The sequence below is a fragment of the Prionailurus viverrinus genome, chromosome X (assembly GCF_022837055.1).
Source record: "Prionailurus viverrinus isolate Anna chromosome X, UM_Priviv_1.0, whole genome shotgun sequence".
Lineage (NCBI taxonomy): Eukaryota > Metazoa > Chordata > Mammalia > Carnivora > Felidae > Prionailurus > Prionailurus viverrinus.
The window spans coordinates 24,749,473-24,764,728 of NC_062579.1; the positions used below are offsets into that span (position 1 = coordinate 24,749,473).

At 34.8% G+C, this 15,256-nt stretch overlaps 1 protein-coding gene across 13 annotated transcripts in view; it reads right to left on the reverse strand.

Moving 5' to 3' along the window:
- The window catches only part of DMD (dystrophin), a 2,022,811-nt gene that overhangs the window by 1,188,008 nt on the left and 819,547 nt on the right, over positions 1 to 15,256 (reverse strand). For all 13 annotated transcript variants that reach the window (XM_047843142.1, XM_047843144.1, XM_047843153.1 and 10 more), the window contains 3 exons: positions 12,795 to 12,974; positions 12,361 to 12,489; positions 10,715 to 10,885 (listed from right to left, as the gene is read on the reverse strand). In XM_047843142.1, the coding sequence (XP_047699098.1) occupies positions 10,715 to 10,885; positions 12,361 to 12,489; positions 12,795 to 12,974 (480 nt within the window). The remainder of the gene's footprint in view (positions 1 to 10,714; positions 10,886 to 12,360; positions 12,490 to 12,794; positions 12,975 to 15,256) is intronic.

Sequence of the window (15,256 nt, forward strand, 5' to 3'; positions counted from 1 at the left end):
AATAAATATTAACTCTTAATGTTGCCTCTCAAAACTGTACCCATCCATGACTTCATTATAAAAGATAGTCTTTTGAAAACATATGGTTTATGAAGAATAAAATAAATGCTTATTGCATTAGCATTTCTACTTTGCCAAGGTATTTGACAAAGTCATTAAATTCTGATGATGAACATGGAGAAACTGAGACTCAGTTTGGCAATGTAGCATTTTGAACAACAAAACTTGCTGATTAATTAATCTGTATCAACGCAGAGGGTAGTTTCAAGGAGGATGCCAAAGGGCTTTGTATTTGTTCTGCCCCATGCAGTATTTTCATCAGGAATTGTTTGGAGACATAAAAAGTATGTAAAAACAAAACAAAACAAAACAAAACCATGCAGAGAGAGGAATGAATTCCATGAACACCACCCCATGAAGATAAGGGATTTGCTGTCTTGTTCAACATGGAGTCATTCCTTGTACAAAGTAGCCACTCACAAATGAATATTTCCTGAGAAACTAAGTAAATGAAGGACTAATCATGGGATAATAGAATCAACATTTCATGGAACTCCTGAACCATCTAGAATTTTAAATAACACAATTTCTATTGTATAAAATCGAAAGGACCTGATTGGCCAAATGCTAGCAACAATGTTACCACCAGCTACAAAAATGCTATAAGTAGATACAAATAGCTTTTAGGAAACACTACTACAACATGATTAATTAATAAAGCAAGATAATGCAAAGTCAGATTTTTATTAGTAGTACATGTGGGGTCCAGATTTCCTGATCAAAGACTGCCTTGCTTTTGTTAAAAAAGGTCACTATACAGAGTAAGGATTTGAATTATTCTGTGTGGCTCCAAAGTGAGTAACTTGAATCAATGGGTAAAAGTTACTTGGAGCCTGAATTTTAGTTGAATACAGGAACAGCTGATTAGTGCTATCAATGTTTTTTTTTTAATTATTTTTAACAGCACTAATTGTAAAGTAGTGAGTTTCTCCTTGCTGAAAATACACAAGCAGAAGCAGGATGCTGACATATTAGGGTCTATGTTAGCAATAAGACACTTCTCACATAAATATTTCCCTAAAATTTTATCAACTTATAGTAAATTCTGTCCTCTGAATTCAAAAGGTTTTGTTTATCTGTAGCAATGCAGCTAAAGAGCAACAGAATGCAAGTCAGTTATGTAATTTTAAATGTTTTAGATGCCATACTGAAAAGTAAAAAGAAAAGGATCAAATTAATTATACTTTATTTACCTGATATATCCAAAATATCATATAAACTTATAATCGACATAAAATAGAAGATATTTTACATTGACTTTTTCATATTAAGACTTCACAACCTACTGTGTATTTTACATTTCCAGCACTTCTTAATTTGTAATAGCCACATTTCATATAATAGCCATATGTGGTTCGTGGCTACTTTTTCTAGACAGTACAAATCAATAGTAATTATTATAACCATGACTTTTGAAAAGAATGGTTATTAGTTTGAAATACATCATAAGAGTAATGTCTTACTAGTGTTAGTCAAGCTGCTGATGTTTTATGTAGTAAATTTTAGTGGATACAGGTAATTTTTATGATATCCCTCTCATTCACTTACATTCAAATATGTTTTGAGAGGAATTTTGCCGAATCCTTCTGGGGATAGGAAAATTTATGGGAATGGGTTCCACATGTTCTATCAGGAGTTTCCATTCCTCATTTAATGTACATTGTACTGCAGTGTCTCTTACATGTTCAATATCATGTAATATGGCTTTTAAGAGTTTATGCTTTGTCTCACCAGTAGGTATTTAATCCTTGAAGTTTAGGGTATATATGCTCTATTTTCCGTAGCAAATATAACTCCTTTTTTCGTATAGATGAGGTACTTACTATATCAACAACTAGTTTTAAAGCATCCAATATATTAACTGAAGTAACCAGTGACCAATTTTGTAACCAAAATAACCATAGGTACTCAACCCAATCATTTTGTCTGTACTATTGGCATGATCAGACCAGCCATTTGGCATGCACGTGATTGTTACTCTTCATTCAGATACAAGGACTTAGAAAATTTTAAATGCTTCCTTAAGACTTCACTGGTTACCATTAGGTCATCACAATTTGAATATGGAAGGCACTTCCCTGACCAATTAAAGCTTTACATGTCATTCCTTGTTTTTTCTTGCCTTTGTAATTTAGAATTCTTATAAAACTTTATAAAAGAAACGCGTAATAAGCAAGCACCCAAAATTTAATAGCTCCCTCTTGGGTCAGCAAAGCTTAAAACATATAAAGTATCTAGTGTTTGCCTTTTAGGTTGAGAATTATGATAAATTATTTAAAGAAATTGAAAACAATGGTGGATAAATCATAATTACTGCATAAATTACTTCTATTGAATTTAAAGAAAATATATGACCACAGAACTAGAATCACAATTAAATCACACAATGTTAGACAATGCACACAAGATAGGTTTTAGAATACACAGAAAATAATCAAACAAAGATCATAATATCATAGGGGAGAGCATATACCATACACCAGGCATAGGTTTGCCACAACTTCGTTTTTTACTTACCTTTCCATCTTAAGAGCTTTAAACATTGACTGGATAGTCATACAAAATACAAATAAAGTAAAACATGAGGAGGGTTAATAAACAGATAAACGGACACAAAAGAAAGAAGAGACAGAGAAACTGAGAAAGACAACGCTTTGTTTTCCTTGATTTTTAATGTTTCAGATTGCTTAACAGCTATTAATTGTGCTTTGCTGTACGATTTAGGATTAATGAAATTTAAGGCTTTGTTAAATTCTTAGCATTAAAGGTGACTTATATAACAAGTTAACAAACAATAACAGACTGAGAAAAGCAAAATCAATTACAAATTGATTCATTGTAAATTGGAAGCATTCAAATTACTCAGATACACTTTATAATTTTTAAAATTTAACCTTACTTTTAGTTAAATATTACTTCTCACGTGCAAAGATACACTAACATAATGACTGTGTTTACACAGACAGCAAAGTAAACATTTGTTAATGTGGACCATGTAATCTCGATAATCAGGATAAATGGCCACTACATTCAAATTACACTAATATCTAAATTGAAAATAAATAATCCAAGTGCTACAGATTTGTTTAAAATGGCTCAAATTAGTCTCTTCCTTCCATTCTGCAGCTTTGAAAGTTTATTTATAATTACAACATCGGTATAAAAAATAAAATAATTCACGGAAACCAAAATGAATAAATGTTCAAGGACCAGTAACATCCTGCAATACAGAAAAGACATACTGAGGATATGACATGAAGAGTTATTTTCCAATCAAAATATCTGGAGAGGGGAAAAAACCCACAAAGAGAAATAAGTGTATTAAAAAGACCTACCCAGAATAAAGATAACCGGGTAAACTAGTTTATAGCTTTATTCATTCACTTATTTTAACTTCATAAGAGCAAATTCCAAAAAAACATAAGAAAGTAAATTTAAAAAATAAAGCCAAATTGACTCAGAATAGTGATATTATACTAGTTGGATTCTTTTAATAATTAGGTAAGTGAGTGGTTTATCTTTGATGCTTCAAAGATAAAGATGTGAAAATATGGTAAGTTCCCAAATTTATGAGTTATTTAAAGGGCGCTACCCAGTACACTGGTTTTTGAATTGATGAGATTAATCTCATGGTCATACTTTTCAGATTAGATACAAGATATACTGACTGGTTAAGATATACTCGTGGTTCAAGAATCAGCCCACTGCCTACTTATTGTTAAATATAACTGGAAATATATTTCTCTATGTCATGATTAAATGAGTTTAGTAGTAGCAACTGAAATAAGAGAAAAAAAAGGATCGTACTGTAAAAATACACAAGGGAGACAAGCGAATTAAAAGCAAAAATACAACACTTTGGACAACTGTGTGTTTTCTCTTTTTTCTTCTTTTCTCTTGCCCTTTCTCCCCTCCTCTCTCACTTCTCTCTTTTTTGTTCAATTCTTTTTGTTTTTAATACAAAAAAAGTGCACTGAAATCATGTTTTTTTTTAAGTGAAGTTGGACAGGTTTATATTAACGTATAATCTAGCAACAATAAATACCTAATGATATAAACACAGGTAATAAAGTATGCTGAGGGGCAGCATGTAGGAGTGGACCAAGCAATGAACCAGGATCTGACATTTTTCTAACCAGGCTAACTGTAAGAACTTACGCAACTCACTGGCTCTCAGGGCACCTGTAAGTATCTGAAAGTCCCTGGTCTGAGGAAAGATTACTTTTGCATGTGTTGACTGATCAGAGAAATAACTGTCTTTCTTAAGGGATCCCAATCAGGAATCACCAAATAGCTTTAAGCATTTTAAATGTCACACTAATAAGACCCAGTTAGTTCTAGCAAATGACACTGCTCAGCAAACTCAATAAACATCTACTTGGAAACCATTTTAACTGATTATAAAAAAGGATTTGTTATCAAATTTTTAACAGAATTTACCTTATAAAAGGATAGCAAATTACAAACGTGAAAAAGAAGTTGTTAATATAGGAATTCTGTTGCTAGGTTAATTTCTTATTTATTTCAGTGAAATACAATTAGCAGGTATAGTATTACATAGTTTGGGTATTAAACTGCTCATATTACCTGAGGATTTCAACTGTAATTGGTACGTATTTAGTATTCTACAAATTATGCGATACCTATAGATCTTTACCAAAGTTTTTATCTATGCTTTCTGCTATAATTTCTTTGTAGAAAATTTCACTAAAAAGTGTGTATGTAAAATGTGTATGTGTATGTACATGTGTACATACCCATGTATGTATATCTACATACATATACACATACACACACATATACAAATGAGAATAACTGTACCAGTTAATGGACTACATTCTCTTCTGTCAGAAGAGGCGTTAAATTAGAAACACACTACAAAGGGGAAAAAGATAAATATATTTGTATTGATAAAGCTGACTAATGAAAATTGGGTTTTAGTTAAAAATTTCAAAACCAATAAATCTTATTCCAACATTCTAGATCACATTTATAAGTGGTATTCTTTATTTCCAACTGATGTTTAGGAAAGCCAAAATACCTGTCTAAACGATCATTCAAGTATTTACAAATTACTTTTCACATATAAAGACACCATTTAAGAGAGATTAGACCCAACCATGTGGTTTTGTGTGTGTGTGTGTGTGTGTGTGTGTGTGTGTGTGTGTGTGTGTTATTCTATATTAAACGGGAAACTCACTGGCTCTCTCAGAGCCATGTATATTTATCTGCAAACCTCTGGTCTAAAGAACGATTATTTTTGCATCTGTTAACACTGACTGGAGGTCAAAAACTTGACACTATAATTATTATAGCAATAAAATTATGAATATTTACATATATGATGCCAGACTGTCCGAATCTCATGTTACAATTACAATAAATATTTCTAGGGAAACTGCTACGTGAATTTTAAAAGCAATTTTAAAGTCCATTATGGAAATTAAAGAATATATGGTATCAAATATCTAATGGCACATAAATCTTAAAAAAAGAATTGAGGACATAATAAACAAGTTCACTTTTCCTTTGGTTAGTACCAATTGCAGGGCCAATAATTCAAAATTTCAGCCCCATAGGAATGAAGACAATTTAAATAGGCAAATTATATGTGTAAGTTTCATAATATTTTGTAACAAAGTAATTGTCTATACTAATAGGCCATAGTTAGACAAAATCTATTTAGACAATATTACTCTGAAACTAAGTATTTTGATGCATATTTTTTTCTTGAAACTCATATGCAGACTTTTATACTCGGTGAGTCTTAAATCCTGAGTCACTTTTCAACTCACCATCTTTTTGGTCCTCACGTAATAATTTATGTCTAGGTTAGTTCTCAGTGTCTTTATACGAGTGGTTCTCAAACTGAGTCCCCAAATCATTAGCATCAATGTCACCTAAAAACTTCCTAGACATGCAAATATTAGGGAATATTGAATCATAATCTCCATGGGAGGTGGGCAGGGGGGATAGACAGAAATCTGTGTTTTAACAATTCCTCCAAGTACACAAAGGTTTGAAAGTCACTGCTCTAGATTGTCACTTCCTTTGCCTTCCCACAGATATCCCTTTATTTGAGATACTCACTGTTTCTCATCTAGACTATTGTGATTCCCTACTTCCTATAATTTATTCAGTTGCATTCTCTTCACAACCACTGTTGCACTAATCTTTCAACAGGGCATGTAAAAAGAACCCATTAAGAACTCCTCACTGCCTTTTGAATTAAGCATAAACTATTAGTCTGTTTGTCATGATCTCTCCATGCTGTGTCTAATCATCCTTTACAGTGTTATCATCCACAACTAAGCTTCATGCTCCATGCTCTACATTTTGTAAGTAAACTGAATGTACTCTCCACCGAACACTCCATACACTCTTGGGCTTTTTCATCGGTTTATCCTGAATTGTTACCTCCTCCATGTCGCTAGAATGGCTGCTAAATTCACTTAGCATACACTCATTCTTGGACCAATATCCACAAACGTGACTTGTTCCATCATTAAACGGTAAGCTCCTTGACCACAGAACCAAACATTGTGATCTGAAATACTACAAGGTTGGTGAGAGATCATTCATATTGGTCCCTTTTCCCAACAGTTTCTTCATTAATCCCTCAAGATCTACCTCAACTATCATCTCTCCCAAAATGTGGACCCCCATCTCCAACTTGGCTTCTCCCAACATGGAGAGGGGCAGAGATGCCGTAAGGAAAAGGACTAAGGACTCAGTTTATTTCTGCCCTCTATGCATCTGTTTCCTGCCATCTTCTTTTCCTGATAATATCTTCCTCACCATCACCATGCTAAGCCACCATGTTCAGATTCCCTAAAACAAAAAGAGATGTGACATGTTGTCTTTCCCCACTGATTCCATCAACTTTACTCATGGTTAGGAAGTTACCACTGATTTATTTTGATAATTCTGACCATCCCCAATAAAAGAGCCATTTTCTCAAAGTGATTTCAAACAGATTATGAGGATTAAGCTTTTTCAAAACAATCAGATACTACTGATAAACCTCAAGGAAATGGGAAGAGGTATAATGTATTTTAAAGGTCCTATTTGGGACAAGCAGAATTTCACAGCATTTCCTATAATGGTCCACTTGATAATATGTAAGGCTGCTCCTTACAATGGAAATAGCAAAGAAGTCTTCTTGATCTCAGCCCATTCCAGCAGTGACCCGAAAGAAAAGCATCCATTTCTCCATTTCTTTTTCCCATCACTTTCTCTCTCAGCTCTCAAAATTTGGCTCTTCAAAGCTAACATATAATATGATGGAAATCATTATTGATATTAATTATTTTTTCATTTTGCATCTATACGTGTTTTTTTTAATGCATGCTTTTATGTATCCTAGGCCATTTGATATTTACCACGGTTGTGAGGTTAAAATAAGACAGATATCAGCTTACGACTTTTCTAGATAAAAACATGGCTCTGAGAGGTAAAGGGTCATATATATGATCACATCCCCAACAAGTTTTGTGGCTTGACGGTAAGAATTTCTTCCTTGCACCATGCCATTTCTCATTAATGGCTAAAAGTTACCACTGCGGAGAGCTGCATCTGATGAGTAAGTTCTCAATTAATCTAAACTGAGGACCTCAATGCTCACTCATCTCCAGATTTCGTAATTTCTTGTCATGAACAATCACTGCAAGAGATACAAACTTCGTATTCTTCACCAAACAATGAATCCAGGGATTGTCAGCGAGTTTTCAGGATAAAATTTAGCTCTATTCAACTGCCCTTTCTAGGTGACCTTTAAAAGAATCCTGAAGTTAGTTCTTCTACTGAGTCACTTTTCTACCCATATACATTTCCAACCTACTTTAATTAATTTTATCATTGTAGATTTTCTCCCAAGTTATTCTTCTAAGTGTAACTCAACCATAAGAAGGGCAATACTCCAACCCAATCTTACCTTGCATAAGCCCTACTGTATTAGGAGCTTAATTCTGAGATCAAAGGTCACCCCAGAGAATTCCAGCACTTCCATAAGCAAGTGCTACTCCATAAGCAAAGACACATACAGGTCGCTATTTTAAATTCCTTATTGCATCAACAAAAGATCACTGGACTGTCAAATCTTAGAACTCTTCAGAGCTAATCTAACTAATTACCCCTCATGTTAACTAATCTAACCTAGAAATTTTACACCACCTTCTATGGACATAACTTGCACCACTTGAATCTTACCACAGGAAGGAGAAAGATACAAGGACAGAAATCCACCCATCCAGGAACTCTCCTGTTACCTATTTTATACATTCTGTTCTAAATAATAACCCTTGGGGGCTGGGAGGGTGGGATGCCTTCTTTTTAAGAATTACTAATCTGGTTTAATTCCTTTATCCTACAAACACTAAAACGGAATTGCAGGGAAATCACACGTTCGGCCTAATGCTGACAAAGTTAGGCTGGGAATTCAGTCTTTTATGTCCAATGGTCTTAATATTATACTATGTGCCTGCTGGAATTACCTCATTAATTGAACATCTTCATAAGGATGTACGAGCGTTAAGCACATATGATTGTAAAAACTATTTAAGCTTGTGTTTGTAAACCTATTTTTCACAAGTATTGTTTGTACCCTTGCATATTTCCACACTCACTAGCACAGTGCAATGAATGTATCAGCAAAATGTTAGATAAGCTCTACCTCCATGTTTTTGGTTTCAGCATGATGATAGGGCATAATTCTCTTTCAAAGCCCTGCATCCAGTCATCTTTATTAATGTAGAGAAAAAGGAGTACTTTGAAAAGTGACAATGTGATTCTCTTGTTAATTAATCTAGCATCGAAAATACTGATTTAAAATCTCTTTTCTCTCTTCAGGAAGGAGAAAAAAAAGAAGTGCATCAAGTGGCTCTCTTTATGGAAGTAAGTGACAAAGTTGTACAGAATATAGACTGAAAATTCACAAACTTCTCTTGGCCATGCTAAGTCTGTCAGCTTCTATCACGCAGGTTGAGTTCTCATTTTTCAGCATCTACAAGTCACAATCTTGTGACGTAACTTGTCTCAATCTGCTATTGAAAAGGCCAAGAAGATAATGCCATGTTTTCTCTTAAATATTCTGCAGCTTAGTGATATGTATAACAGGAAGAACATAAAACCTAGTAACGAAGGATTAGCATCCATTTTTTAAGATGACTGAAAGAGCCTTTGGTTGTTTAGATATTACATATTCAGATGATAATCTCTAGAGGTAAAACCAATTGTCTTAAGCATCAGAATAAATTCTTCCAAAAACAACTATATGCTCTGAAAATAGAATTTCGGAGCCTTTTAGATATTTTCTAGGTGAGGACAGTTTCCATAAAATAGCACGTAAATGAGTATCACTAACTAGTTAACTTAAACATTGCAAAGAAGCAGCAATGAATTAAGGTAAGCTAATACTTTTTTGCCTTGGGAAGGCGAGCTTTGGAGGGTAACTGTTTCATGCATATAAAGTATTTGAAATTCATACCACGTTACCACATATTTTAGAAACTCTTTTAAATATGTACTAGTACATGTAACAATGATACATTGGAATGCCTTAGAAAATGTAGCAATTGTAAATCATGCTATTATGGGTGTCCATATTTATCAAAATGATTTTCAAACATATTCTCCTATTGTTCCAGGAGTCAGCACTTACCTGACATATTACATCATACTGTCTCACAAGTTTTTCAAGAATGTTTTTCTCATTTAAGATTATTTATAGCAATTATCCGTATATGTAAATACACATATTTATTTTACATACATTTTTGTGTTTTAAAGCATATCATGTATATTGAAAAATGTGTCAAATGACATTTTAGAAAATTTGGGGTAGTTCCTTGCAATTTGACACTCACCCAAAAGAGCTGGATTACTATTTTTATATATTGTTGCAAGCAACCTATTTGATAAGATTTTTGTCTTCATTAAATGTTACACAAATATAAAGGATTATCATGCAAAATTCCATATCCCCTGGTTCTTCATTAAATAGAATCAATATAAACAGACATATAAAATTACAAAATTAGGTTATATAAGCTTTGCAATTATTTGTTTTTATGGCTTGAGCATGTTATTATAGCCTAATGGATTTTGTCACAGTACGTATCGGCAATTAGCAAGAGCAAGTTAAATACACATACATACACACATGTGCACAACCAATAAAGAGAATACAAACACCCTAGATCATGCAGGAGATGTACAAGGCCCCATTTTTGATATGTGATCCATATTACACACAAGCAATATTATATTTGGCATAAGAAGTCAGCAGTGCTTTCCTTAGATGGATGTCTTTTGTGCTTTTGTTTGTCGTTGTTGGCCTGCAGCATGCTATTTGTTACTTTGCTGTAGGTTACCCCTGAAAGTACATATGTAAACCAGTACAGAATGCAGTTCTAGAATAGCTGTGGCATGTAAAGAAAAATGACAGAGAGAGGGAGACAGAGAGACTGGTGGAGGGGAGTGGGGAGAGATTGATCTCCCATGAGATTCAGGGGTAAAATTTCCTTAAATACATTTTGGCCTTCATTTTCGTTTTGAAAACCTTGCCGTGGGGGTCGCCCGCCCCCTTCAGAGTACTGCGCAACCTTCGCAAGAGATCATTTATCACTAGTTTCCACCTTGGAGCAGATCTTCCTACCTTTCCAGTCTTAATTCTGTGAGAAATGGCTGCAAATCGATGGTTGAGCTCTGAGATTTTGGGCTCTACTACTTTCCTGCAGTGGTCGCCGCGGTTTGCCATCAGGTTTGCTGCTTGGTCTCGCGTGGAATCCACCTTTGGACGCATGTCATTCATTTCAGCCTTTAAACGCTATATTCCGTGAGCAAGAGACAGGGCTTGAAGTTAGTAATTAAGTGGAAGTTGAGAGACAGCAAGAGAGCGAGAAAGAGAAGGAAAGAATGAGCACATGCAGAGTTGAGAGGGAGGAACGAAGTCAACTTCCATAAAAGAGAGGAGTAGAGTGGGAAATGTGTGTGATCTCAGGAATATTGGCCACAGTCCTGGTCTAAGTGTGATCTATGTTTATGTAAAGTGTTTACTTAGTCTCAGGAGGCGCGAGGGATGTTTTCTTGGCTACCCTTTGTTGCCTGTGTCGACTGTAATATTTTTTCTTTAGTCTTATTTTATCTTCACTTGACTCAGTTTCATAGCTGTGGGGTAACCTTAACGTATGCTCGGGAAGAAAGGCAGCTGAGGAACAATTTTCTTTTCCTTCCTAGGTGTCATGGGGAAAAAATGGACTTTCCAACAGATAAGAATTCAGTGTCAAAGACAGAGGGATTGACGAAGGTTTTGCCTGACTCGAGAGGTCAGAGAGACTCTAAGTGAAACAACTAAGCTACACATCAAAGGACAAGAGAGAGCAAAGTAAGGTACACAAAGGAGAGTAATTTGTTTTGGGGATAACCTGAAACATATCAACAGTTTTTCATTAAAAATGAATTGTAATCTTTGGAAAATAGGCACTTCATAAAAAAGAAATAAATGAATCGTACACACAGAAGCTACAGTTTTTGGGTGCTCCTTAAGTAATAACCCACTAATTAAATACAATTTTTTTTCAGCAAAACAGAATAAGGACTCATTAATTCAAATGGAATTTGTATATTTCAAGTCTTCCTATTTAAGATGTTACTGAAGAGAGATAATATAGCATCAACGAGAGAAATTCACACATTATACCTCTCATATCCTTTTATAGCCACCATCTTTAAAAAGTAAAAATTAAGTTGCCTTTGAGAAAGATGACTTAGGATGTCCTAATAATTGGTTCTAATACACAAAGAGAGAACACAAAGCCACGTTTACTTTACATAGAGTGAAAAATAAAAACCATCCAGTTTTATATAAGCTCAATATTGTTACTAATTACTAAGATTTGGATTGCATACGCAAAATGCCCAGATGATTGGATTTCAGGTTTTACTCAGAATGGGCTGTGGATGATACTGGAAAATGGATCCTTGTGTGAGATATAAGAACGTACTACGACTAGTAAAATGGGCAGGAGTTGGCAACATGACACCAAAATAAATCCCGGCATCCCTTTGTCATCAGAGTCTAAATTGTGCGTAATGAGCTGAGAGGTGGATATGGAGATATCCAGATTACAAAACTCTTCAAAGTTATTAACTCCCATTGGAATTAAGGATGTAGGGAGGGAAGGAGAGTACAAAGGCAGAAAGGAAGGAAGGAAGAATTTTTTCACTCTTATTAAGAAGTCCTTGATGAGCGACATAATTGTGCAATTAGAAAATTACTTTTCATAATATTTTATTTGCTACCTTAAGTATGTCTTCTTTTTGCTGAGGTTTCTTTTTCTCAGATTCATCCAAAAGTGCATCAGCCTGAATGATCCAGTTTGTGATGTAATCCACATTCTGGTCAAAGTTTTCCATGTGTTTCTGGTATTCCTTAATGTTAAAGAGACATACCATGACATATTATTGATTAGACAATATTCTTAAAAGAGTTGTCCTACTTTCTACAATATTAAAAGGCACAAAAAAGTAGTATCATTCAAAATGCACTTAAATGTGGTCTCCATACAAAATACGGCACAGACATGGAAAGATATTAAAACAGAGTTGCAGATGTTGAATTAAGAGCCACCATTTATGTGGAGCTGAGGAATTTACAGACACAAATATTTTTATTCAAATCACATGTAATTTCCTTCTCACAATGCAGAGGGCTTGAAAATCCTCTGGCCTCTTACCAGCAAAAGGTTTAACCACTCTTCTGCTCGGGAAGTGACAGCTATCCAGTTACTATTCAGAAGACTCAGTTTATCTTCCACCAAGGCCTCCTTCTTGCCCAAAACCGTTTTCAAGGTCTCTCCTAGCTCTGTGACACTCTTTAGGTGAACCTTCTGTTTCTCAATCTCTTTCTGAGTAGCCTGTGAAAAGGACAGTATTTGAGCTTGGAGTAATATATTGTAGACTTAAGATTTAATGCTTTTGAAATGACCGTGTGTATGGTTACTATAATAAGATTTTTAAAGGACTTAAACCTTCCATGTGTCTTTATGGGTGATGCAAATCACACTATAAATATTGGAGTTTCCTTATTGGGTATATATAGGTACATATAGGTATACATAAACACGATTAATTTCTATTTATTTATGATGATATATATTTAACAGATAAACATACACATTGTCCACTGAAACATATTTATATTTACTTACTTTGTAAATATACTGAGTGAAGACAGGCCTTAGAAACCTTATCTACAAAGAAGCAACTGCTTTTAGAAAAGTCAGTAATTACTGCACTCTTACATTTCTACAGCAGAAATTGTCGGCATTTTGGTGCCACAAACCTATTTGGCAGTTCATTAAACTTAAGGACTCCTTCTCATAATAATATTTTAAAAACCAAATTTAAATCCATCGGATTTTAAGGAAAATGAGTTATACTGGAATACAACATACAAAATGTCTTTTCCCACCTTGTAAGACAGTAATGCCTATTTTCTTTACTAACGTGTGTAACTAGAGTAATCGAGCATCAGATCTTTAGGATGATTTCAAAGTAGGCACGACCATAACTGGCATTTTGAAATACATACAATGACTAGAATGTGATATAAAATGATCTGCTCTCTCTACTGGTAGCCAAGTCGCAGAGACTGCTGAGATTGCTGAGGTCTGTTGCTCGCATTCATAACTGAAAAAAAAATGCTAACTTTCAATTAGAGGTCTATGAAAATGAAGAGGTAATATTAAAATCCCTTAAGAGAGCACTGCTGCTTTCTAAGTCTTAATTTACAAAATGTGAAAACAAGCACATCTAATATGAGAAATCATGTAGAAAGTTGCTAGAAAAACTGATCCTAGTATAAATGTTTACTGTCGGCTCCACCTCCAGCCCTTGTCTTGTGATCTATCATGGCTGACCAGGTGACCAACTTGCACCTCCCTGCCTCTGCCCCGGTCCCTAACTGCCCACATACAGTCATTGGATATTCACTAGGGAGTAAGGCAGAGCAGATATTCTCAAGAAGTTTAACTAAAACATACAGGGACTGTGATAACACACCAGCTTAGAAGTCATTTAGAAATGAAACTGACGTCTTCACCACAGGAAACCTAAGTCATGGTAGGACAAAATCGCTTTGGAGCAGCAATAGAAAGAGGAAGGAGCCCACCTGCGAAGAGGCAAATGAAACCTATGCACAGAGAGTAAGAGAGGTGGTCCACGTAATCAAGAGAGAGGGTCTCTATGAGGCCAGCTTATAGCCCATTTCTAACTCCTTGATGGTCTCAATGTCTCTTTTCTATCTTAATAATAGAAAAGTCTGAATAGTTGCTGTGGCTGGCTTTCTTTCACACCACCCGGTCCCATTGCACTCAAAACCGCTATGTATACACGTCTTGTTTCTGCTTTTCACATGACATAAATAGGGGGAAATAAATGAGGCAAAAAGATTGTAGAAAATAATTTGTGTACAAAAGACATGGGTTCTCCTATTCTAAGATATTCTTGAGTATTTGTGTTTTTCTTTTCCAATATAAAAATATCTGAAATTGTTATGGGCAGTAATTTATGGGAAGTAATTATGGGCAAATGAATTCAGGGGCTATCACGTAGAGGCTTCCCTGTAACGCAGGTGTCATCTGTACTACATGAGTTAGCTTAGCAACACAGAAGGAATTCCTTCATGCATCAATCATAAATGTTACTGAGCTCCTACTAAAAACATAACTGTTGTAGCAATGGCATAGGTGATTCTCCTTAATATCTCTATGGAAATTATGAGAAATACTTCCTGTGCAGGACAAATATCCCCTCTGGAGTTTGACGTGGGAGTGGTCATGGGCTACATTTCAGCCCTTTCATTCCTTTCCTCTGCAACCTTGTGTATTACAGAAACTTTACAACCTTCCGTGGTGGTCATTGTTCCAGGCACTATGAATAAGATGACAGAGAAAGTCCCTTCCTTATACAATTTAGACTCTAGATGTGTTTGTCAAAGATATGGAAAGATATGCAAATGAACATTGCCTACTTCCTGCATTCGCTCCAGACTAGTGGCTTGTCACTAGAGTTGACTGATTCACAAAGGTAATGCCTCACAAAGTTGAATCTTATTTTGTATTTGGATTGTTAATTATATCTTAAATTGTCCTCAAGATGACACAATGTTTTGGCTTTGATGTAAAAAGTTGTTGTG